This window comes from Pyricularia grisea, assembly GCF_004355905.1.
Source record: "Pyricularia grisea strain NI907 chromosome Unknown Pyricularia_grisea_NI907_Scaffold_1, whole genome shotgun sequence".
Lineage (NCBI taxonomy): Eukaryota > Fungi > Ascomycota > Sordariomycetes > Magnaporthales > Pyriculariaceae > Pyricularia > Pyricularia grisea.
The window spans coordinates 6,793,205-6,818,468 of record NW_022156716.1 but is presented as its reverse complement, the minus strand read 5'-3'; the positions used below and the strand labels follow the sequence as shown (position 1 = coordinate 6,818,468).

Below are 25,264 nucleotides of genomic sequence, written 5' to 3'. Positions count from 1 at the left end.
TGGTATCTTTTAAGACTCAAATTTGAGCATCAGTGTTATAGTCAAGTACTTGCGAAAAGCTATACGAGAAGCCGGTCAATATTATATAGCTAACTACTTATACACTTTCTATTTTTTAGCCTAAGAGTACCTGTTCACTCAACAAGATGCGAAAATCTGTAGGACGTTACTTGAGTCACTTTTGCGTGGTTAATAAACCCATTTATTTATTCGCTTTCATGTTGTTCGAAATCGACAGTGGGTTAGGGTGCGCGGTCGTCAAAACAGGTACAATGGTACAATTACAAAAGTTAACATGTAGAGTTACTTGCAATATTTTCATCGGTGAATGAAAAAAAATAAATAGGATTTGACCTTTTCTGGCTACATTTATGCAGTATGGCCACCGGTGAACGAACATAAAAATATTTGAACCTTGCTGGTCACATTCATGACAGACCGTATAAATGACAAGGGTAGACAATCGTAAAGTTTCCTCTTAACTGACCGGAGAGTTTCCTAAGCCTTAAATCAAAAATACCACAAATCAAGGAGTCTTCGATCCGGGACACCCTGCAAAAACTAGTAGGTAGGCGCGTAGCGTCGTCCTGATACGGTGTTATGTAAGTGCCCAAGGTACTAACTTACACATTTTCTAGAATGCCAACTGAAAGGATGGATCAAATAACTATGTAGATACTTCACGTCCACAGTAGCACAAATCACTCAGGCATATGACTTCGCTGTATAGCACATATCGTCCATTTACTTTTTTTTTGGATCCCGGTTCATTGGTCAATTCTCGTTGTTACCGTGACAGATTTTGTCTAGCCAACTCGCCAGCTCGCAAGAGGTGAGGTAATGAATTATTCACCCAAGGACGTGTATAGTTCTCCTTCACGTGAGCAGACAAAGCTTCTTCTATTCCTTCAGTTAAACTTGCCGTCTTGCACCAGAGCCATGCGCCAATCACAAACGAGCTAAGCCACACTGGCCATTTTGAATTTTACCCCTATCGAACTACAAGTGCAATGCGATGCAATGCGATGCACATGCAGGGAAACATTGGATATTCAGCTTGCATTTAATCGCTTGTCTAGTCTTGTTTTGGTCAGTACAGGTCGCAGGTCGAGGTTAGTCCCACCCATGCCATACATCTTCTCAGATGCTCCCTATTATCCAAATTTTCATCGTAACTCACTTTTTTTTTTCAGGATAACAAATTATTGAAACTGAATTTGGCGACTCTGTCGACCGGGGCAACAAAATGTTGATTAATTCTATTTTCTTGCTCAGCTTTACTTCCGGACTGAATCACCCAGGACTCGGGGCCAGGAGACAACCCCATGCTGGCGGTATCACGGCTGATCGTGGCCTGTACCACTCTATCGGGCGCCTTTTCCTTTGTGGTAGGTAAGAAAGAGTTAAGAACGACAAGGTCGATTCCTTCGTAGGCTACTACTATCTCTGGTGTAATCAAGACACCAAAGGGAGGCCGAGGGATAAAAGGGGTTGATGATGTATAAAGGTAGTACCTTACACAAGTAGCTAGTTGCTGGCAAATATGATCGCCATGGAGAAGATAAAGAAGAAAGCAGCGAAGCACGGAAATTTCAGCAGTGGCAAGAGTGAAGCTTCATCAAGTAGTAGTAGTAGTGGTAGTAGTACCTAGGTACCTAAGGTAGTTTCTATACTGACTCCTCCCTGACAGGCCAAGCGTGTCCTCGTTCTCCGTGACAAGAATTTTCCCTTCATTCATCCCTCTGGCTCCAGGATGTGGCCTACACAGTTGATCAAGGCGGGAATCAGAATGACGTATCCGTCAACATTGCGACTTCCCTCTGCGCACCTCTTCAAGCCGTTTCCGTGGCAGGAACTATTAGTTCATGTGCTCGAAGCAAAGGGACTGAGAAAGCTGGCCAATGCATCTGAAGTCACATACGAGTACTTTCTGGCTGGGCTGATTGGGCCGTAAAGCTTGGATAGAAACCTACTCACAATCATCAGGAACGAGCAGCCGCTCGCTCGAGATCTTGCCGTCGCTTCTGGTGGGACCCTCGTCACGCTTGAAGTTCCTCGTGAAGGCTACAACGATGCGCTGTCCACACTGAATCCCGGCGCAGCTATCTTTGGCTACGGAGCAGACGAGTTCAAGTTTACGTATGGCGCCTCGAATGTTGGAGCAGGTATCGTCGGATACGACTGGCCATTGAATCTGGCGACACTTTCTAGCGGCGACCACGTACCATCAAACCTCTGCCGAAGAGACAGCCAATGGTTGACAACGGCCTCTCATTCTGCGTGGCCATTGCCATTACCGACGGCGACAATATGAAGTGGCTGATCAATGACTTTACCACTGGTCCGTACTGGTACGCTTCGCCGCGCGGGGGCGAGATGCCTTTTACCTGGGGTCTGCACACATCAGCACTATCACAGGTCGCTCTCAACCTCAAGCCCTTTTTCCCCATAAATCAAGGTTCTGTAATCCATTTCCGTGCATATGAAAGAGCTCACGAAAGCTGTACGGGCTTGTATGACCGCTCAACGTGAGAAGGAGACTGATAGAAAAGCAAACCCGGAACATGTTGATGCTACATGGTGAGTTCGCGCGAGGCAGGAATTTGGATCGATTCAAGCCACGGCATGACTGGGTGAATGTTTTCTCTTATTTCCGTGCTCATATCTTGAGTACAACGCGTGGTACCGCCCATCAAATATTTCTTTATTACGTTTCGGTTTGACCTAAATCTCCCGGAGCACCAAATCTGATAATTTAAAGAGTAGCTACTCTAGAAAAAAAGAAGAAAAAAAATGATGTAAACAAGGAACCCATTAGCACCTAGCGTATATTAGCGGTTCAAGGTGCAAAATTCAGTGACCTCGCATGCAATTCATCTAGCCAGCGGATACCTAGTTCTCTTTGTTATGGAAGGTAATAAAATTACTGGCCTGTTGGTTGGTCTTTCAAAGCGCCACGAAACTCCATGCGTCCCGGGGGACTATGGAAGAAACTACGAAAGTAGGTACATTTTAATCACAAAGACACAATACAAGGCGTGTGAGACCTACAAGGGCGCGTACATCGCTACTGTCGGTAAATACGAAGTACGGATAATGTGCCATTGTTCCTAGCAAACTGGGTACCAAATTGACCGAATCCACGGCCGATACGACCTAATCTCACTGGGCGAGCAGGGGTTCTCAGGGTGGCAGTTTGGTCGCCAACCAGAACCGTATCCGCTGTACTTGACACAAAAAAAAAAAGAGGAAAAACAAAGGAATGCCAAAGTGAACAGTTAGGTTGGAGCCGCGCCCGCAAAGAAGGGCGTTCGTCTTACTAGGAATTATATTGTCAAAATCCAGGATTCTGTTGGTGAGCATAAAATTCATGGCGGCCGGAGCTGTCAGACAAATGCAAGGCCTTGTGATAACGGAGAAAAGAAAAAGAAAGAAAAAAGAAATAACATCTCCGGGATATTTACGCCGAGGGAGAAAGATTTTTCGAGGTTGTGCATCGTATCACGAGACCACCCGAAAGGATGCAAAGTCCCTCCAAGACCACGGATTGTATTGACGATAAGCCAAGGTCTTTTTTTTTTCATATTGAAAGGATTGGGATTGATTTCTGGGGTTCAGCGTCATTACGGCGTGGTTATCATTTTTTGAAAGTTTCATGCACCAACAGGTTCGTCCTCATCTCATCTAGAGACCCCGGGTTCCTGTCAATCTAAAATGTGGGCTTTTGCCTGTATGCTTATTCCGGGTCGTGTCACAGCACACGATTGGTGAGGATGAGCCCATCAACATGTTCAAAGGCTGCCATTCATTCGATGGCGCCGCCTACTATAGGAGCACCGAAGTCCATGTTTGGGCAGGTCGCCGATGCAGAATGCTCCATCCAGAGCGAGGAACATCCGCGATGCACCAACGTGACATCCTACCGCAAACGACACTTCAGCTGCCACGATGCCCAGGCTTCAGACCAGCCACGATTTGACCATTAAACTACATGTAGATGCACGACAAGCTTATTTTACTCACCGAGGCTCAGGATCTCGAGCCAATGAACTGAAAGAAATAAGACCCCCAAAACAAAGGACCCAAGGGACCTTACCACTTCTTTTACTGCCCTTTTTTGGGATTTTTGAGGAACCATGTAATTACCAAAACGGGGTGATAAACGGAAGGGGGTGGCATGAAATGAGCCGCCACACGGTCCATGGTTGGCCGAGAGGCCCGGCCAAGGTCTCGGCAGCCCCACTCTGATCCGCTCCAAGACTGCCGAGAGTATCGGCGCTGCTCGGCATGCCGCTTTATCCGGTTTTTCCGGTCATACTTCACCACAAGAACCAACTATCCACTGTAAAAAATTGAAGGAAAAGGGTTTGGTACTGATATGACCTGGCCGAGACCGCCATGTGGAGAAAAAAAAAAAAAAAAAAAAAAAAAAAAAAAAAAAAAAAAAAAAAAAGGCCATGCGCCACCACGAAGAAAGGCTGGTTTTCTTTCTGTTTTTCCCGCGCGTTTTCACGGTTGTGTCCGTTGAGGGCACAGCTTGCCCAGCGTCTAGAACAGGTGACGATCGGCTGACGGGTTGCTGACCACGGCCGATAGGGGGCATGTCTCGGCACGCTTGAGCATCACCATGGCCTGCTTGGCCGCCGCCTGGAACGTAACGGAACAAGCTTGCAGGTTATCTGGCCAATTGTTGGTTCTGGCCTGCTCGTTTTCCTGCTCCAGTTCTTCTCTTACCTTCCTTGCATGATGGGAAATCATGGCGCCGCCCACTATCCATGGTCTCCTGTCTTAGCTACTAGGTAGTACATCCACCAGTCGCTAAGGACTATACCCTACGACATTCGGTAGCAATTATTGTTGGCGGGCTCTTTTGTGAAGTTCTTGGAGAGCAAACGTCTTTCCGCATTGGTAGACCGACCTTCCTAGACAGAAGCGATGGTGGCCACATGGAAGTCTCGGCGCCAAACCCATTTTCCCCAATCCAATCCCCAAAATCCCAGCGCAGTGGTGGACAGTGGCTATCTGTGGGGTTAGGGATTTTTATTGAATTCTTGCGTTAAAGAAAGTATGCTTGGTATGGATTCGTGTCAGATGCCCGCCCACCAGGACCCCGGATCCCACGAGGGCAAGGACTCGAGAGAGAAAGATAGAAGGACGAGGTGGCGATTGGCTAAGCCGACCTAGAGCTTCCGATGATAACCTCTTGGTCGCGGATTATGATTCCTATTGGGGAACCGAGCCAACGGTAATGTCTTATCAACAAATGGACCCTGATATATAGGTAGCTCGCCTCATTCCTGCTTGACCGAAGTTGTCTATCCCTTTCTCTCCCTTTCACCTCCAAGGCTTTTCGTTGGGTCAGGCTATATATTCTCTTGGTCGCCCACACCCTGTACCTTTGGGTTGTGCTTACCTCACGTTCGCGGTATTCATTCATTTTGAACCGCCATATAGCCACAATTTAGCAGTTCCTTGCTTTATTGCTGCCGAGACAACCGGCCCTATTCTTCCACCAAGACATCCCGAAATGTCCAGCCCAACACCCGTCGGGGCTGCCCCGGAGCGGCCGTCCGAAAAGACCGTCGCAATGGAGAACGATGCCGCGAGGCAGGACTCGTACAGCTCGGGCTCGCCGACGCAAGAAAATTCTGGATTCGTGGAGGAGACGCAGAAGCGCCCGTGGCACCGCAGGCTGGTCGATTCCGCCAAGACTCCCGGCTCGGCCGTCCAGATCGTCATTGCCGCAGTGGCGGCCATCGCCATCGGCATGATTGTCACCACTCAGGTTGACTCGGTTCCTAAGGCTGTGGTGCCAGTCCTCAGCATTCCCGGTGACCTCTGGTTGCGTGCGCTCAAGGCTGTGGTTCTGCCACTGATCATGACAGCAATGATTCTCGCCATGGTCAGGCTGAAGGCTATGACTGGTGGTGGTGCGACGCTCGCCAAGTGGACCGTTGGATACTACGTCGTCACAACTTTGATCGCCATTGTTCACACCTGCATCCTGGTCAGCCTTGGCTGGCGCAGGCTGATGGTTGAGGTGCGGGGCGATGCTTTGGCTATGGACGAGGAGCAACAGGCGCTTGCCGATGAGCGCAGCGAGCATGAGCCTCACACCGTGGTCGTGACCCTGTTCCGATCATTTGTCACTGACAACATCTTCAGATCTCTTGCCGAGACTGAGCTTCTCGCCATCTTGATCGTCTCGTGCATTATTGGATACCTCATCGACCCCCGTGGCAAGATCATCGCTGCCGTCGAAGAGGTGGAGAAGATTGTAACCAGAGTTATCACCTTCCTCATCAAGATCGCACCCATTGGTGTATTCTTCTTGATTCTGCCCAACTTGCTCCGGCTCAACATTGCAGACATTGGTCAGAATCTGGGAGTTTTGATCGGCGCTTCGCTCGCGGGCATGGCGCTGCACCTCTTCGTTATCATCCCCATCATCTTCATCATCATCGTCCGCGAGAACCCTTGGGCGATGTGGGCCAAGTGTTCGCCTGCTTGGTTGACAGCCTGGGGTACGGCTTCGTCGGCTGCCACGCTTCCTGTCACCATTCGTGAGGCCATGGCTCGCGGCATCCCCCCTACAGTCACCAAGTTCTCGATCCCACTCGGTTGCTTGATCAACATGGACGGGTTAGTATATTGTTCCTTGCCGCCAGACCTAAACTCTTGAATGACCATTGTTTGACTGACTTGGGTTATACTCACAGAACCGCCATTTACTTCCCTATTTGCGTCGTCTTCTTGGCCCAAACGCAGGGCATCGAGCTGAACCCGACGCAGTACGTTATCATTGTGCTGCTCGCCACGATGGCTTCGATCGGCACCACGCCCATCCCGTCGTCTTCGCTGGTCCTCACCGTCATGATTGCCAACTCGGTCCAGGTTCCCATCACTGGCATGTACGCCGTCATTGTTGCCATCGACTGGTTCATCGACCGCTTCCGTACCGCCGTCAACGTTTCTTGCGATATCTACGCCGCCAAGATCGTGCTCAAGATCACTGGCATCACGGGCGAAGAGATGGACAAGGAGTCCAACTCTGAGGAGGAGTTGACGCAGGAGCACTACACCCCCGCTCCTCAGGTGGACAACACCCACCGTGTCTGAGGCTTCTTAAATGTCTTGCGTTCCATCTTGTATAGTGTAATGAGTTGTCATGTCAAAAGGGGCCGGTCATGGTGGGGCTTTCTTTTTGGTATTTTGGTGGGAATGTTCAAGTTTGGTTGGGGGTCCTGCTATCCTTCCAGGTCGATCGAGCTCGATTGCGAATTCGCTTGGTGGGGGAGTAGTATTATCCAACGTTCTTCCGCTCTACCAGACCACTCGCTAGTCTCAACAATCAATGACTTTAATTTCTACTACTACTACTACTACTACTCCTACTAATCCCACCGCCATATTCAATGCTGGGATCCCTTGAGTGATTGATGCAAATTGCGAAGCGATATTCTATACTGTAGTATAGGTGTTGCACAAGCAGCTCGCAACGCGCTGTTGGATTCATCAGCCCTGATCAATGGAATGGCAGATAAGATTGCCCAGCTTGAGCCTGTCGCCACTGCCAAGTTTATCACAGAGTCTGATAAAGGCAATTCTGCAGAGGATCCGGCCCCTCGGGGACGACTGCTGATTGCCAGGTGCTGGGGATAACGCAGACAAGACTGAAATATCGAACTATGTGGATTTTCGGGTTTATTTTCCGACGCCGGGGTATATATAGTATTTTTAGGAAGACAGCACAGAATGTGAATCTTGAGGATGAGCAGAGTTTTTCTTGGCCAGATTCGCCGCGCGGTGTGGCGATAGAAGCCTATCAAGGTAAAGCAGCCGCCATCTCATATTGTGGTTTCTGACTGTTTCCGTCGAGTTCCGGGCCCATACCATCTTAGCGCCTGTCTGGGCAAACTGGGAAAAGCTGGAGAAAACATGGAGTCAATCAGAGAGAGGCTTTTCTTTTCCGTTGTTTGGAAGCCCGATCAAGGATGCATCTGGTCCCCTTTCGCCCGAACCGATTCCGAAATGGCATGACTAGAAAACCTCCCGAACCAATCAGAGCGTATCGACAATCTGACCAGTGAGGGGTAGACGACTTCCTTTCCCCCGGATTCTGGCCCGCTGGGTATTGCAGCATTCGGCAAGAGGTTTGTCGGCGGCGATGAGCTAGCTGATTTGCCTGGCTGGGCGATTAAATAGGTGTCGGCACCACTCGCGATGCATCCAGTGGCTGCCATTGCATTCTCTCCATTCAACATCCTACCCTACCAAGTCTCACATACCAACGCTCACCTTTCTCGGTTTTGAGATTACTTGAAGTTACAAAACACAACAAACAACAGAAACAAGAAAGACTAAAGGGCAAAAGATATTTCAAACTCTGTCACCCTCAACAACAACAACCAGTCCATTCATATACTACCAAGTCAACCAACCAAACAAACATGTTCAAGCAAGCACTCCGAAAGCCCATGACGGGCGCCGTCGTCCAGAAGCAGCAGCGCGTCAGGTCCCTGCACCGCGACGCACCCTACCTCTTCTCGATGCCGGCCGAGGTGGACGCGGCCCGCAAAGCAAGCGTCGCCACACCCACAGCAAGCACAATCCCAAACACGTCCTTCTCGTCGGGTTCATCGGCGTCGTCGGCCACGGCCCAGCAGTCTGCACAGAGACGGGGCTTCAGCCTGTATCAGGATGCACCGTACTTGTTTTCGCTGCCCGACGAGGTCAAGGCAATCAAGACTGATGGCAGTCCCGCTGCTACGAACTGAGGGGGGCATCTGATATTTAATTCGAGGGAAACACGTTTTTTTTTCTTCTTTTTTTTTTTTTTTTTTTTTTTGTCGGTGGAATGGCATTTCTTTACAGGTTTTGGATACCAGGCACACCATTCTTGTGTATTATGTTGCATAGCGTTTTCGAATTGATTTGATGTAAGATTTGACTTTGTCTCTCCTTGTTTCCAACTTGCCGTGTGCTCTACCGCCTCTCAGAAATAAATTGAAAACTCCAACCGTTGCGTTCAGCTGAGCCGCGTCCTGACTTGCAGTCATAAAACCTACAAAATGACTTGTCATTAACTACGAAGTACCTCTCAAAGACAAAAACCACAGTAGGATTCGCAGCTCAATGCAACGTGCGCCTACTTGTAGAGGCTGCACTATCAGCAGCGCCTATAATCAATTCAGTGTGCCAACATCACCCGAATCACATACAAAAAGACATGGCCATTCTCCTTGCGACAAGGACGAGTCCGCCCAGCGTTTACCGTTTAAAACTATGGCAGGACCGACTCACGATAAGGCCTTGGGGTGCCCCGCCTCTACTGTTCTTTCCAAGACCGATAACAAGGTTACGGTTACAGTTGAGTGCAATTAAACGGTTGTGTTCAAGCTGGAAGATACATACGAAGCGACAAAATTAACAATTCTGCTGCATTGCCCCCGAGTCTCTTCCGCCCAAGTAACATCCGCCTTGGGCCTCGATGTTACTGAGCACGTATGTCCATGAACATCATGATGTAATCAAGTTGGAACCTTATGGAAAAAGTCAGTATGAAATTTATAATGTTGTAAGAGATTCTCGATTTCATCACCATACCCGTCCTCTGATCCAAAGGCATCATGGCACTTCGGCTGTCAAATATCAGGGAGCAGCGCCAATAGGTTTGGACGTGGCTCCGTAGCATAACTTCGTCAGACTTTGCATTTAGTACGTGTGTGTGACTAGTTACGAAACAAGATGAGACAGGCTGTACTATACTTTCAACATCTACCGTGCGCATGCAAACGCCTTGCTCTGGATTACCAGTGCGTGCCAGAGCCGGCAACCACCATTTACCAAATGCGATGTTCGTAATTTGACAGAGTATTATTATGTGCAAAGCTAAATCACAAGCAGCCGCTGCATAAGACCGATGCTGGAAAAAGCTCAAAGATACAAACCAGGCGCCCGCCTGTGGTGCCCTTAGTTTGTGTACTGTTCGCCGGATTCTCTCGCCCAACCCCATTACAAAATCCAGCCCCAAACTTCATATGTCCGAATTCGTGAAAATCATCGACCAGTCGGTTGTCCCTTTCTTTTCCTTTTTTTTACCTTCCACTCAGCCATCTATCCAGGAAGCCACCCAACCCGCTCCATGGGCCAACGTATCCAAAGCCTCCCCGCCGCGCCTAGGGCGTCGTAGATGCCCGAGAGAAGGTGCTCAGGCCAGCCCTTGGTCGTCCACTTGAGCTCGAGGACGCTCAGCAGGACGACAAAGTGCGCAAATATCGCCAGGGCGACCGGGTGCCTGGCCTTGACGCGCTCGATAAAGTCGTCCGAGATGTGGTACATCCAGCCAAAGACGACCTGCGCGCTCGTCTGCCGCGTGCTCATGTCCTTTTCAAAGACCGTCGCGTACGACGCCGCGAGCTCGGCAAACGCCGACGCGTACACCTCGCGGTCCGGGTCGTCTGCCCTGATCTGCTGGCGGATGACGTCGCGGAGGTCCTTCATCGGAGTGCTGCGGGTCGCGAAACCGCCGTCGGCCAAGGGATCGCGACGGCGGCGGTGGTACGACTGATGGCTGCCTGAAGCCATGCTGGAGCGTCGCTCCGAGCTGCCGTCGTGCATCATCCTCTGCTCCACGTCGGGCTCGCTCATGACCTGGTCTTCTGCCTGGAGCTCGTCGAGGTCCTCCTCCGTCATGACGTCGTCTGGACCGAACATCTGATCCATCAAACCCCACGGCTGGTCGTCGCTGACCGAGCTCATGCTGCGCCCCGTTTTGGCCCGGCGGGCAGTCTCGGTTGCTTTCATGACGGACCGCAAGCCTCGGAAAAACACGAGCCACTCCTCAGTCGTGCTTATGCCCCTGGTGGCTGCGGCAGCCACTGCGCTACCCTCGCTCAGCCCGTTCCCGTTGAGTGGCCCGTTCGCGATAAGCGTCTCTGCACTGCCTCCTCCTGGAACGGGGCTTTCGGCGTCGAATAGAAGATAACTTCCTGGTTGAGGGCCGCGGGCGAATATGTATATACACGTCAATCCTGTAAACACATTTAACGCATCGCAGTTGTCGGCGTTGAGGTCGCCGAGCAACGGGGTGGCAAGTCGAAGAGACACATCCCAGTGGTGGTCAACCTTGCGCCGTATATGTTGGCGCTTGGCAGAGTTTGGGACGCTCAGTTGTGCTAGGTGAAGACCTGCAACGGCCAGTATGGCGTGCAGGACGAAATGGTGCTGAAAGCCGACCTCCGGGGCAGTGGTAGCCCAAAAGCGCTGGATGATATGAGCGTTACCAAACGTTTTGGAGGTAAACGTGACGAAGTGGTGGAGGAGATGGAGGTCGTCATAGTCCAGGCCACCGGTCATCATGGGAAGTCCACTGCTGATACTGGTGTAAGGGGTTTGTTGGTAGGGCGAGACTGGAGGAAGTTGCTGCTGGTGAGGCCCTGTGGGTGTGACAGATGATGCCGACTGCTGTTCGAGAGCCGCATGGGGGCTTGTTGCTGCCATGGCGAGAGCGCCGAGATTCCTAGTGGCTAGGGGAAATAGGCCAAATGATCGCCTTTGCGGAGGTGAGCGTACGGTTGTCGGCGGTAATGGTGGCAGGGGCAGTTGCTGGACGGCGGCGGCGGAAGAGCTATCTATAAGGCTAGATAATGGCCCAACCTCAGATGTTGAGGACAACGGGCCATTACCGTCGTTACCTGATCCATTACCGTCGGATACCGGTGCCACAGTGGCGCTCAGGCTGCAGACAAGCCCACGAATAACACAGTTGGAACATGCCGGCCTCAACTCATCGCACTGGAGCAAGGAATATCTGTGAGCTTTGATGCGCAATATGTGACGAGAGAAGCGAGGCTGGGGTTTGTAGGAAGTGTCGCAGCGTTAAAGCTAGCTGCGGTAATTAAAACAAAGAAGAAAAGCAATGTCGTGCAAATTATGAGACTGGGCAACGCCGCGAGTAAATGTAGCAATTTGTTGCTATGAGGAAAAAAAAAAAAAAAAAAAAAAGGGACGAGGATGGAGGAAAAAACAGTGCTAAGAGCTAAACCAGGATGGGCAAAAGATACGATGAGGGAGGTCGATGAGGCCAATGCCCACACCGATCCATCCAAATTGACATGAGATGAAAAGCGCACCTTTATCCTCCTTCCTTTACAGTAGGCACATCCGTGCCTCGATTTTCGATGCGTCCGGCGCCTCGCGACCGGTAGAGGCGCAGAAGCGGATGCGGCTGCGGCTGGGGTTGCGGCGGTGGTAACGGCGCCGCCATCACCACCGCCATTAACAGCAACAGGCTCCGCGGTGCCCTCAACCGGGGACATAGTCGGTCGGGGGGTTTCGGGCCGCGGGATCCAGGAACAAGGTTAGTTATTGTTTGGGGGCCCCGGTGGCGGCTCCCCGCGCCGGTCCGTGGCCACACAAAACAGTAAGTAGCCTTTTGTGTGGGTTTCTTTTTTTTTTCTTTTTTTTCTTTTTTGGTTTTCCTTTTTTTGTATTATTATTATTTTCTTTTTCCCCCTCTGGCTCTCTGTCTCTTGACGTCAATTCACACGTCGCGTAGCGAGGTCAACCCTCTCTCGTTCCTTTCCCCGTGGATCAAATCAAGCCTCTCGGAACCAGGCGAAAGCCACGCGAGCGACCTAGCGGGACGCAACCTGGGTTGGGAACGAGTGGCTGTTTGGTCTGGTTGGTTGAGAATGGTGTGAGTGCGGACGTATGGCGTATCATGACATTGATCGTTTCCTTTGAAGTGGGACAGCAATGGGTTTTTGACATTAATTGTACTCAGTTAATAGCGGTACCCTGGGTACGTGCGTAACGCGTAAAGCGTAAAGAGGGTCTCCGCGGGCGGGCGGGTACAGGGGGACTGGAAGCTTCTGGACAATGTGATTTATGTGATTGATTCCTTGAATTGAATATGCTTTTGCATTTTCCTGATGGCATCCTGGAAAGTCGATTGTTGGTAAACCTTAGCCGTCTCACATAATAATACGTTCATTTTCTCTCTCTGTTTTCTCTTTCTTAAATAAAAAAAAAAGGACGGACACAATAATCTTTTGTTCAGACGATGAATTTCCACTTCAATTTTACTCTGCAACAGTAATTTGCATGGCTCCGCGGATCTGTTTCGACTTTTCCCTTCGCACATCAACAAACAAGCGCCCTGGTGCGGGGTCGAATCACAAATCGGGGTTAGGGTCTATCTCAACCCGCTACTTCAACACGAACTCGGAGAAAATCTGCGGCAACGAAAAAGCGGGCAATGCACAAGGTGCCACCAAGCCACTTCAGCTCTCCTTCGTGAAGAGTTTTTCCCCACCTTCAATAGTCGCAACGGTCTTCTTGGCCGCGGCCCAGATCGGAGATCGTCTCAATATATTGAATCGCGCATTGACCTCTTCAGCCACACAGCGAGATTGCAACTAGGGTCAGGCTCACCAAACCAGGCAGACGGCTGGCTCTCCTCCTTCATCACAACCGGAACCTCTCCCCGCCAATGAACAATCACAGCAAATATCGGTAGTTCCCCGCGAGCTGCGCTTCCGTCGGTCCGTTCTTCCCCAGCGACTGACCACGATCCAGCTTCGCGTTCTGCCTGCCTAGGTATACCCTCGTCGCGGCAGCAAAGCCCATGGCCAGCCCCGTGGCACCGAGGTTTACGATGAAGGCCACCAGGAACCGCGGCGCGCCGCCGTAAAGGTAGCTCGCCCAGATGTTGGGCGTGTTGCACAGCGCGTTGATGAGCGCGATGGCGGATGCGCGCTTCGCTGCCGGCTGCGAGAGCGATCCCGTGATCCACGAGAGCGTCACGACGGCCGACGAATAAAACGACGCCGGGAGCAGCATCATGGCCGTGTACCTCGCCCCGATTGACAAAGTCGAGACGGCGATCACGTTGGCCACCAGCGTCACGCCCAGCGGGCCCACCACGTGCCAGAATCTTTCTTGGGTTCGGTCGGAGTGGAAGCCGTTGATGAGCATGCAAAAGACGCAAAGGATGAACGGGGGAGCCGTCAGACCGTAGGTCGTGTTGCGGTCGTAGCCGAGCCCGCCCACGACCGAGGGGAAGAAGTTGACGACGGCCCCGACGATGTATGTTGCGTACAGGGTGCCGCAGAGCAGCCATGTCTTGATGTCGGTCAGCGCCAAGATCAGGCCCCTGGTCGCAGTTATCTCGTCCGAGTTGTCCTCCTGCCCCTGGTCCTTGATAAAGTTCCACTGAACCCACTCGCACTCTTGCTCCGTCAAGGTCAAGATTCTCTTATTGGAATTGGGCAGAATGAACGCAAAAAGGATTGCCAAGCCGGTGGTCATGACGCCCTCCACAAGGAACAACCACCGCCACCCCTCGAGCCCATACTTCCCGTCGAGGTTGAGAATGGCGATTGCAAAAAGACCTCCAAAGGCATTGCCAAGCTGGGATCCCGAGTAGAGAATGGCGGTTCGGAAAGCGTACTGTCTTCGATTGTAGAAGAGCGACAGGAAGTACAGCGCGCCGGGGAAGAAGATGGCCTCGACAAAGCCGAGAAAGATGCGGGCGGCGAGTAGGCCACCGTAGTTGTGAACAATTGCCATCAGGGCACTGACGATACCCCAAGCAGCCATTCCGAGACAGATATACAGACCTGGCCATTTGATTTTTCCCACAATCATGTTGGAAGGGATCTGCATCAGGACTAGATGAAGAAAAACATCGTGTGTCAGTAAGCAGTATTGACATTTCCCTCAGGCCACTTCACTAACACCACTGATCAACACTTACTATAACCAACGAAAAGAATCGAGACAGTCGTCTGATACTGAACAGTGCTCAGGTTCAGATCGCGCTCGATGTTGGCCAGCTTCGCCGACGCAATGTTTTGCCTGTCCAGGTAGTTGAGAACATACATGATCACCATGATGGGCATGATTACCAAGTCCATCTTCAGAGTCGCCTTGCGACCCAACCGTTCGTACTCGTCCTCGCTGAGCGCCGCCAACCTCGCCGGCATGGTCAAACCTCCCACTATAGGCGTGTCAACATCCTTCCCGATGTCGTCATCCTGTTCTGCCACAGGCCTCTCGGTCTTGTCTGCCATGTTTTCCTGCTCGTGTAGAAATGATCTCTGGGGTTGCACGAGGCTTGTGGCAGTTCTATTCCTGTTGCCGTGAGTTGATGATCAAAATCAACCAGTCCCAGATCGGCCAGAGCTCTTTTCTTTCTGCTCGATTGTTCACCCTACTTAACAAAGGAACGCCATCGGAGAGCTACCCCGGGAAACATGCACTCCATGAGTCAACCCATCCATAAGGTGGATGGCCAAGTTCCTTTGCCCTGTGGGGGTGAACTCCGCACTTCCACGCATTCACCGGCTATCGGTATGCACTGGACTCCAATGAGTATCACACAGTGGGGAAGGAAAGAAACGGTGAGCTGAGGAACCCATGGTTGATCGAATCCTGATGTCACAAGAAAACGACCCGAAGTTGGATTTCTCTGCGATATCGTTGTGGTTCCACCCATGGCCGGCCGTGAAGGATCGTCATAATCTGGCAGCGTAGGTGCAGTCGGAGAAAAGCCGTTATGAGCCTTGAACCAGGCCCCATGGGGCACCCCATTCTCCGAGCAACCACCGTGCCATTGTGGGGGTCAAATCCCCAGTGTGGCACCGTTGGGGGTTCAATCGTTCGTTTCCCCATCAGTTCCATTCTTGTCGAAATTGCGTCTCCCCATCTTCTCTCCACTGTGCTGATGTCGATGCTTGGCTGACTTGAGGGAGAAAATGTGATGAGTTCACTAAGCAACGCACAGTGTTTTTACATAAACCAAATTTCAAAGTATAGTATAATCGAATGATTAACTGAATCAATATAGTCATATATCATCAAGCCACGAGATGTCAAATTGCAATCACAGTTTAACCCTCCTGAAAACCTCGTGCTCCACCCGTTCCGTATTGACCATTTCTGGCACAATTTCATCCAGCCTCGTCGCGCCAGCAAGTGCCATGTTGGTTTCCAGCTCCATCCTCAACATCATGATCAACCTTCTGACCCCAGCTTCGCCCCATCCGTTCGTCATCGAATAGAGCGCTGGCCTACCCACCCCGACGGCCGATGCGCCCAACGCTAACGCCTTGAGCACGTCCGTCCCGCGCCTGACCCCACCATCGAGGAAGACTTCAAACCTGGACCTGACCTCGGGCGTGAGCAGGTGTGGCGCGTGTCGCCGAATCTCCAGCAGCGTCAGCATGGGCGCCTGCGCCGTGTCCTGGGACCGGCCGCCGTGGTTAGAGAGGATAATGCCGTCGACTCCCGCGCGGTGTGCCAGCACGGCGTCCTCGACCGTTTGCACGCCCTTGAGCATGAGGGGCAGGCTGGTGGCGGCCCTGAGCCAATCCAGGTCTTCCCAGGTCAGCATGGGGTTCAGCAGCGTCATGCTCCCAGACTTGGCGACGCCGCCCGCGAACAACGGGTCCTCACCGTCGGCGGCTTTGATGCGATCGTCGCGTTCCCGTCGGCCGATGACGGGGCTGTCGACCGTGACGAAGATGGCAGCCGCACCGAGCCGCTCCACCTTGCGCAGTAGCGCACGTGTCCGGTCGTAGTCCCGGCCTGTGTACAGCTGGAAGCACAGCGGTTGGTTGGGGGTCGTGCGCGCGCTGAACACGGCCTCGTGCGCCGCCGTCGTCGGCATGCAGTACACGATACCCTCGAGCCCGCACGCCCGGGCCAGGCACTGGTCGCCTTCCTGGTGCGCATAGCGGCTCAACCCGGTTGGTGTGATGTAGATTGGCAGCGATGATTTGATGCGCCCGCCGAAGAAGCTACATGAAGTGTCGATTGTTTCGACCTGGCGGAGGATCCGTGGGCGGAGTGCGATGCGATTGAAGATGCGTCGCGGGTCTTGCATGGAGATCTCATCCTCCGCCCCGGACGAGTAGTACGCCCACCCGATGTCGGAAAGGTACTTCTTGGCGGCGCGCTCAAAGTCGAACACGTTGAGCATGGATGTAAGTGGCGGATGTATCAGTTGAACAGAGCCCGAGTCATCGATTGCAGGTGATGGAACCTCTTCCGCTGTTGGGACTAGGGTGGTGCTCTGTTGGCTGAGAGTGCCTATGAGGCAGGACGGAGGGAGGGTGTGGGCGACTAGGTCCGGGTCGTGGACGGACTCATAAGCCGGAGTCGCATCACGGCCCGCGGACTTGAGAATGATGCGTGCACCACCGGGGTGGAGATCAAGGAATTCTAGAAGCAATTAGTATGCTTGTGCTTCCCTCCTGATCATCCTAGGACTGAAATCGCTGCCCACTTGAACCAAAGCGAATAATGTATCCAGAGATTATGAGCCCCATGTGACTGCAGGACATTGATCAAGCAGGATAAGACAAGAGACCCTGCCAAGACACGGAGATCAACATGGACAGACTTACCAGTGACATCCCATACTTGGCCATGGATGACTATCCAACATGATTCTTTGGAGTTGTGCTTTGACAGTTCAGTCGCGTCGATATATTCGCCCATTCTTTCCATCCGAGTTCGTATCTTGCATCTATGGTTCGAGTCAAAGAAACCAAGTAAAGTTGCATCGATCGCAAGGTACCTTGTAGCGGTTGCTGTCTCCAAACGTCGATCATGAAATCTTGCAATTTGAGAGCTGCCGGCTTGTTAGCAGCAACCCCCACAAAACCAATCCTTGTGGGGGTTGGTGCGTACAGTAAGCAACCCATTTTCATGGTGGCATCAATCATCGAAAGTCCCCGAATTCTTTCCAGCTTCGGCTCATGAATCGTTTTCCCCACATGAGGATAAGAAGACATGGTGTGGTTTCGTGGCAACGGCTAGTGCGGCCAAGATGCGGGGGTAGGGGGACATCGTACTCTACAGTCTCCAGCAACCGTCCGTCGTTGTTGCAGGGGGTCCAGTCTGTCCTTCGGTGACAGCTGTAGTGCGGGTTTTCAAACAAGCATGATTGAAGGCAATCTTTGGTACCATCGATCTGGCAACCCGGCGAATCAAAACGTTTGAGTTTGGACAGAACAAAGCTGCACGCAGTAAACGCGAGAACGACAAAGGACACTGTACACGCTGTAGACTGTACAAAATGTAGAATTTCAAAAGGTGCGGCATGCTACTATTTTGCCGGGTTCACATCGTACTCAACATCCGTTCGAATGATGTATTTTGCCCCTTTGCGAACCCCGGTCCCTTCGTGCAGCAGCGCACCCTTGCTTTCGCCATGAGGGAATAGTGCGATCGATCCCATGATTGGCCTCACAGGGTACGCATTCATCACACCTTCACGCAGGCTCGGTGTGAAGAATGTCGTCTCACCGCCCTCAAATTCGTCGTTGAGGTAGACTAGGAAGGTGAACAGACTAGATTGTGGGTTCTCCGGAGGTGACGCGTCCCATAAATACTTGCCGGTGCTAGGCTCTACCCCTGAGGGCGGCCAGGCGCCGTCGAAATGGCATCGATACTCTGCGCCTGGGACGTAGCGGTATACCCTAAAGCGGCGGTTGATGCCACGTACCCTGCGACCATCCGCTATGGCAGGCACAAATGGTTTGACGCGGTCCCACAGCTTGTCGTGGAAGGCTTGGTCAACAATCCAATACACGTTGTGTGCAAGGATACTCGCTTCGGCACCATCGTCGCGGACCGGGGCGTCGGGCAGGTAGCCGATGGATTCCATGGCGCCCACAATAGATCTGCACTCATCTGGTGAGAGTACATCTTTCATGAGTGATAGCTTTGGGACCGCTGGGTGGCGGTGATGTGTGATGGTCGGAGGTGTAGATGAGAGCTTGACTGTGTTGTCCGCGCTGAGGTAAAGAACTGCGTCGTGGAGATTCGGAGGTTTTCGATCAGGCCCTGGCGTCCGCTCCAGGACTTGAAACTTTGCCTTGATATCTGTAGTGCAAGACTCGAAGATGGTGCCGTCGAGAACGCTTTGATGCATCGGCCACGATTTCTCTCCTTCACGCAAACTCCAAACCTCCTGGACAGCAATTGGGTCAGAAGTCATCGACACAGGAACGTGTTTGACATCCCATGTTCCAGTCACCCTCGAAATGGCATCCAAAACCCTCAACAACAAGCGCTGTCTGTCAGTCCAAGGCGGCAACCCGGCCTCAGCTCCCTTGACCGAGAGCCCGCTGGTGACGTCGAGGTCCCTAACCCAACGACACAGAGCCCCCAGTTTGGGCGCCTCATTGCGGATCCGCATCTCTGCGAGCAGTACCAGTGCATCGGTGTACTTTTCGTCGACCAGGGCACCCGAAATGCGGGCCGTCAAGTTCATGGATCCATCGCCGGTGCTGTTGGCGCCCGTTGTGCAGGCTTGCCGGAAGTCGTACACGGCGGAGCGCAGGTCTCTGCACGCCTTGCTCTTGATGGCCGCCGGATGTTGGGCAAGAATGCGAAGGGTGTCAACGGCGACCTCCACCTCTTCGGACGAGACCACGGCGTTCAGGTTGTGGCTTTGACCAACGGCGGCTTGTGCCTGTGGCGCGTCGTCGGGCGGCGTGAGGCGCTTGGTGGGAGCATTTTGAAGCTGCGTCTCCGCCTTGCGCTTGTTTTTGCGGGCAGCTTGCTTTGTTCTTGACATTGTGGACACCTCAAAAGAGCAGAATGGATCAGAAAGGTTCCAAACAGCTGCCCGGGTTATCAATAGTAGGTCTTTGAGTGAGAGCGGATGGCTAGCATCGGGTGATTTCATTCTGCCGGGATTCCATTCTGCTTGCTTCAATGCGGTGGGGGCGAAATCTGAAAAATTTCCCCCACAGAGTTGTTGTCACGTGCAATGAGGGGCTCGAATCCCAACATAGCGATAATGGATAATGCCTGTTGGAGCTAATTTCACCCCTCTCAACCGGACTTGCCGGAGTAAACTGGACTGGACTGCAGAACTTGTGACGATTGGAAGCTTTGGACAGGAAGAAGCAGTTGCCAAGTAAACCAAGAGATCGTACCGATGGGAGTGGATACGGACAGAAACTACACCACGCCCCAGAAGTTGAGGGCAGTAGAATAATTCGAAGAAGCTCTCATACACATATGTTTCCATCCATAGGTTACTGCCATCGAAAATCACCAGACCACACGAGGGTAGCATCGAGCCTGAGTAGCTAGCTCTTCGTGCATGGTAATACGTGGTATACGACCAAGGCCCAATTTACCCCATATCCAAACCCTGGTCGCCTGTCGTCATTAGGTTACCAAAACCCAATCTCCGGACTTCAAGTCATGTATGGGGTAAGGAAAAAAAGTCAAACTTTACCATCCCGGACCATTTTATTTTTATTTTCTCAATATTGTGTTCATTCTGTTGATTTCATTCTCATAACAAGATCCCACAGCATCTAGTAATATACCTTAGCTTCCAAACGATCTGTTTGTCTCTCAGAAATTCCTAGTTCTAAGCCGTTCCCGTAGCCCAAAAGAATTCGCACTGCTTTGATCTGCCTGAGGTCATCATGGCCTGACCGACTTTGGACCCCGTCTGCAGGAAACTACCTCGTGAATGCACATATATGTGGATGTATATTGATGCCTTTCCATCCAGGATGGATCCTTCTGGGCAGAAATTCGGTCATCTCAAGGCGAAGATCAACCCCGCAAGCGGGCCACCTTCTGGCAACCCTTCGGCCTCCTCTCCATGACTAAAGCGGACATCTTCTCCGCAGTCACAAACAGCTTATACCAGATGGTCCTAATAGTCCGATGGGGTAGCACGTGGTACACATGACTTTTACAAGACTAACCTCAACTGTTCACATTTACCCAAACGGGCCGATCCCAACGGTGGCCAATCGCACGAGACAGGAAAAGTTTTCCAGGCAATGTATCTGCTTGTGGATGGATCCAATGTTCCTGTATGCTAGGATCAATACCGGGATCTTGTCTTGCCGCCTTGAACGAGGTAGCTGGTTTGCCATGGTACGAACACCAGCTCAAAAAATGGTATAAAACAATGGACGAGAACGCAGCGAGGCCCGTACGTCGGACCTATTCCTCCCCTCTTCTGTCACCCATATTTGTCTTGTCCATCCGTTGTGATTCGTCTGATCTTGTGAAAGGATGCGTTTCTCAACTTCCCTAGCGCTGCTTGCCTGCGCTGAATTATCCACAGCACAGTTCGGCATTAAGTACGACCAGTACGGTGGCAGTCCACCCGTGTACCCATCCCGTAAGCATCACTATCACGTCTACAAGGGGATATCTTGCTGACCTACCCATTCTGGCAGCGCACACATCTGGAACAGGATGGGAAGATGCTTTGGGAAAGGCTAAGGACTTTGTTGGCAAGCTCACGCCAGAAGAAAAGGCAAGCATGATAACTGGTACGTCTAAGCTCCTCTTTCCAAGGACATACACCACATTTTCCTACCCCAAAGATTGGAGCTAACCAGCTTTGCAGGCACACCTGGCCCTTGTGTCGGCAACATCGCTCCAATCCCACGCCTCAACTTCAAAGGCCTATGTCTTCAAGATGGTCCAGCTGCTATCCGCCAGGCTCTACTTGCTAGCGTGTTTCCGGCCCAGCATCACCTGGCCGCCACCTGGGACCGCGATCTGGTCCGCAAGCAGGGTGAGCTGATGGCCCAAGAGTTTAAGGGAAAGGGAAGCCATGTAGCCCTGGGTCCAGTTGTCGGGCCGTTGGGGCGCTCCGCATATGGTGGGCGCAACTGGGAGGGCTATTCTCCCGACAAATATCTCTCAGGCGCCCTGGTCGAACAGACAATCGGAGGAATACAGTCAGCAGGAGTTCAGGCCTGTACCAAACATTTCATCGGTAACGAGCAAGAGACCCAACGAAACCCAAGTACGGTGGACGGCGTCAAAGTCGAAGCCGTTTCATCCAACATGGACGACCGGACAATGCACGAGACTTACCTCTGGCCTTGGTACAACGTCGTCAAGGCCGGCGCCGCATCTGTCATGTGCTCCTACCAGCGCCTCAACGGGAGCTACTCGTGTCAGAACAGCAAGGCCCTTAACGGTCTGCTGAAAGGCGAGCTTGGCTTCCAGGGCTATGTGATGTCTGATTGGGGCGCCGTACACACAGGAGTTGCTTCGATTGAAGCTGGTCTCGATATGAACATGCCCGGTGGTATTTCCTTCAGCTCCATCGAGGGTGGATCTTTTTTTGGCAGTAACGTCACCACCGGGCTCAAAAACAATACACTTGCTGTCGACCGAGTCAACGATATGATCGAGAGGCTTATGACACCCTACTTCCATCTTAAACAGGACCAAAACTATCCTCCTGTGGACGAAACAGGCCCCCAGATTCCCGGCAGTTTCAACACTGGCGCTTGGCTATACAACTACACGCTCGGTCCGCTAGTGGATGTACGTGCCGACCACGGGGCCTTCATCCGCGAGGCTGGCGCGGCTGGCACCGTCCTCCTGAAGAACGTCAACAAAGCCCTTCCACTCAAGAAGCCTAAGAACATCGCCGTCATCGGTAACGATGCTGCAGATTTCACCGTTGGAGGGTACACCGCAGGGCTGAACATGACCGGCTTCAGCAACTATGACATTGGAACCCTGCCTATCGGTGGCGGCTCGGGAACCGGACGCTTCACCTACGTCGTTTCGCCCTTGGAAGCCATCAAGGCGCGTGGGAAAGACTATGGTGCCCTGGTGCAGTACTTTACAGACAACAAATTCGTCGTCGCTGGCGGGCTCAGCAACTTGGCCCCGCAGCCGGACGTATGCCTTGTTTTTGTGAAATCTTGGGCCGAGGAGGGAGTAGATAGATACTCCCTCTTACCAGAATGGAATTCGACCAAAGTGGTCGAGATGACGGCCAGGAGGTGTGGCAACACCGTCGTCATCGCGCACGGGGCCGCCCCCAATGTCTTCCCTTGGCGCGACAACGAAAACGTCACCGCCATCATTGCAGCCCACATGCCGGGCGAGGAGACTGGCAACGCGATCGCGGACGTGCTCTTTGGCGACGTCAACCCGAGCGGCAAGCTCCCCTACACTATCGCCGCGAGCGTCGACGACTACGACAAGAACTTTGTCAACAGCACCGAGCTGCTGCAGTCTACGGACCCCAACGTCTGGCAGGCCGACTTTGTCGAGGGCCAGCTGATCGACTACCATGCGTTCGACGCGCACAACAAGACGCCCGCCTACGAGTTTGGCTTTGGGCTCAGCTACACTACCTTTTCGCTTTCTGATCTCAAGATCGCCGTGTCGGCGACCAACGCCTCGCGCACGCCCTCGGCCAACGCCAAGGTCCTGCCTGGCGGCAACGTCGAGCTGTGGGACGTGCTGGCGACGGTGACTGCCACGGTCAAAAACACGGGCGACGTCGCAGGCGCTGCGGTGCCGCAGCTGTACATCTCCCTGCCAGGCGGCGAGGCTGGCAGCGGGACGCCGGTGCGGGGTCTTCGGGGGTTCGACAAGATCAAGCTCGGCGCCGGGGAGGGTAAGGCTGTGGAGTTCCAACTGACCAGGAGAGACTTGAGCTTCTGGGATACCAAGGCGCAGGCTTGGAGGCTCCCGACAGGGACCATCGGTGTCGATGTTGGGTTTAGTTCTAGGGACTTGATTCTCAAGGGGGAGGTCAAGGTTTAATGTTGGCACAAAAGTTGTTAATGAAATACGTGGACGGAGAGGATTGTACGGTCTATTTAAAAAGTATAAGAACTTACTTGTTAGTGTTAATTACGCTCGTTACGAACTAAATTAATTTCCGACGATGAATTGAGATGCCATCACATCTAACTTCTCCAATGCTTACTACGTACCTAAGTTAGATATATTGGGCGAGGTTGGTGTGTTGCAAGTAACTTCACTCCTTGTGTCCAAGAAATCACAAAAATTGAGCGTAGCCAACACGAGTGCTCCTTCCACGCTTGCTCCTAGAGCTTCTGGTTTCTCGAGTTAGGCTAATTCCCATATATAACGCGGGAACAGGGGATCAGGTCACGAGGACAATGCGCTTGATGTTATGCCAATGGACTCGGGTGCTTCGGAAGATATCTTGACCAAATTTACAAGAATGTATCCATTGCAGTGCGCAGCCTTTCTAGGGAAATAATGGAGATATTGCCAAGAATTTTATCCCAAATGCTTGCTTCGAATTTGGCAACTTTTTCAAGGGTACCTAGTGCTGCATGTCGCAAACAAAAGGGATGCATGCCATGAAAATTTGACCAGCTAGGATTGGAACAGTAGGGGTAGACTGCGGAGTATCTGAGTTTAATCGATATTGCTAACGTGATAGCCCGAGGATGGCAAGATCTTGGTCAATATTTGGGTTCAAGAAGAGTTTAGCTTTAGATGACCTGGGCTAATTTTGACCACCTCAGGGTTTTGGGAGCAGGAGCGGGGAAATGGGTGGCAATATTGTTGCTCCAAACCTCTGCAGCCGCTCTGTTCCAAACCAACCGTACCAATGCCCATAGCTTCCCCCGCAACCAACTTTCTGCATGAACGCGAACTTCCAAGAACCACAAAGTCTCACTCACCAGACTTGCATATGCATCGAGGTTTGATACCTACTGTACAAAGCAGATACATCGCCATGGCAGCCATACAAAAACTCAACGTTCAAACATTCCCCCGTCCACCAGCGCTGCAAAAGATCTCTCGCCACCTCCAGATCAAATGGCACGGACACCTCATCGCTGATACCAAGGACGCATACTGGGTTTTAGAAACCCACCACCCGCCCAGTATGTGACACCATCAGAATCCTTGTTTCTCCCCCTGTGGGATCCAATCAACTCCAACAGGCATACTAACAATAGAAAACCCCACCAAAACCAGCATACTATCTCCCTCCCTCATCTATCCTCGCCCCTCTGGCCAAGACGGCACGCCGAACCTATTGCGAGTGGAAAGGTCACGCCACGTACCACGCCATCACGCACCCGACGACGGGTGAGACCGTTCAGAACAAGGTCTGGTCGTACGAGAAGCCGACTGAAGGTTTCGTCGCCATCAAGGACTACTTGTCGTTCTATGCAAACGCTCCGTGGGAGTGCTACGTCGACGGCGAAAAGGTCCAGCCGCAGCCGGGAGACGAGCGACATTGGTGGCATCGTCAAGGGCCGGAACGGGAACGCGGATCCGTTTGTATAGTTTACTCGGGCCTCTGACATCTGTCTCTCGACTTGATTTGAAGTATAAAAAAAAAAAAAAAAAAAAGGTTGGCGTGTCACGGGAAATGGGCACAGAAACTTTTGCGAAATCTTTGTCTTTTTTTGTTCGGTTTGAGGCCCCAAATGCTAAAACAGTCAAGGAACTAAACGAA

General features: G+C 52.1%; 8 protein-coding genes across 8 annotated transcripts; 5 read left to right on the top strand and 3 right to left on the bottom strand.

Annotated features, from left to right (window-relative positions):
• Positions 1-1,789: 1,789 nt before the first annotated feature.
• Positions 1,790-2,314, top strand: PgNI_02096 (uncharacterized protein; the record flags this gene model as incomplete). Its single annotated transcript, XM_031122163.1, has 2 exons — positions 1,790-1,950; positions 1,987-2,314. 2 exons carry the CDS (start codon positions 1,790-1,792, stop codon positions 2,312-2,314), a joined length of 489 nt encoding a protein of 162 aa, XP_030987931.1.
• A 2,762-nt stretch (positions 2,315-5,076) lies between these two features.
• Positions 5,077-7,366, top strand: PgNI_02094 (uncharacterized protein). The gene is made up of 2 exons (XM_031122162.1): positions 5,077-6,642; positions 6,720-7,366. Exons 1-2 carry the CDS (start codon positions 5,528-5,530, stop codon positions 7,117-7,119), a joined length of 1,515 nt encoding a protein of 504 aa, XP_030987933.1. The 5' UTR covers positions 5,077-5,527; the 3' UTR covers positions 7,120-7,366.
• Positions 7,367-8,450: 1,084 nt separating this feature from the next.
• On the top strand, positions 8,451-8,777 carry PgNI_02093 (uncharacterized protein; the record flags this gene model as incomplete). Its single annotated transcript, XM_031122161.1, has 1 exon — positions 8,451-8,777. The coding sequence occupies one exon, from the start codon at positions 8,451-8,453 to the stop codon at positions 8,775-8,777; it is 327 nt and encodes a 108-aa protein (XP_030987935.1).
• Positions 8,778-9,865: 1,088 nt separating this feature from the next.
• PgNI_02092 (uncharacterized protein) lies at positions 9,866-12,533 on the bottom strand. Its single transcript, XM_031122160.1, has 2 exons — positions 12,135-12,533; positions 9,866-11,796 (listed from the first exon to the last, which is right to left on the bottom strand). The coding sequence occupies exons 1-2, from the start codon at positions 12,318-12,320 to the stop codon at positions 10,117-10,119; spliced, it is 1,866 nt and encodes a 621-aa protein (XP_030987934.1). The 5' UTR covers positions 12,321-12,533; the 3' UTR covers positions 9,866-10,116.
• Positions 12,534-13,503: 970 nt separating this feature from the next.
• On the bottom strand, positions 13,504-15,077 carry PgNI_02091 (uncharacterized protein; the record flags this gene model as incomplete). Its single annotated transcript, XM_031122159.1, has 2 exons — positions 13,504-14,675; positions 14,762-15,077. The coding sequence occupies 2 exons, from the start codon at positions 15,075-15,077 to the stop codon at positions 13,504-13,506; spliced, it is 1,488 nt and encodes a 495-aa protein (XP_030987937.1).
• Positions 15,078-15,852: 775 nt separating this feature from the next.
• On the bottom strand, positions 15,853-19,716 carry PgNI_02090 (uncharacterized protein). Its single transcript, XM_031122158.1, has 2 exons — positions 17,415-19,716; positions 15,853-17,229 (listed from the first exon to the last, which is right to left on the bottom strand). Exons 1-2 carry the CDS (start codon positions 17,515-17,517, stop codon positions 15,890-15,892), a joined length of 1,443 nt encoding a protein of 480 aa, XP_030987936.1. The 5' UTR covers positions 17,518-19,716; the 3' UTR covers positions 15,853-15,889.
• A 1,350-nt stretch (positions 19,717-21,066) lies between these two features.
• Positions 21,067-23,580, top strand: PgNI_02089 (uncharacterized protein; the record flags this gene model as incomplete). The annotated part of the gene is made up of 3 exons (XM_031122157.1): positions 21,067-21,175; positions 21,234-21,329; positions 21,407-23,580. 3 exons carry the CDS (start codon positions 21,067-21,069, stop codon positions 23,578-23,580), a joined length of 2,379 nt encoding a protein of 792 aa, XP_030986640.1.
• Positions 23,581-24,410: 830 nt separating this feature from the next.
• PgNI_02088 (uncharacterized protein) lies at positions 24,411-25,165 on the top strand. The gene is made up of 2 exons (XM_031122156.1): positions 24,411-24,683; positions 24,778-25,165. The coding sequence occupies exons 1-2, from the start codon at positions 24,488-24,490 to the stop codon at positions 25,107-25,109; spliced, it is 528 nt and encodes a 175-aa protein (XP_030986641.1). The 5' UTR covers positions 24,411-24,487; the 3' UTR covers positions 25,110-25,165.
• Positions 25,166-25,264: the final 99 nt, after the last annotated feature.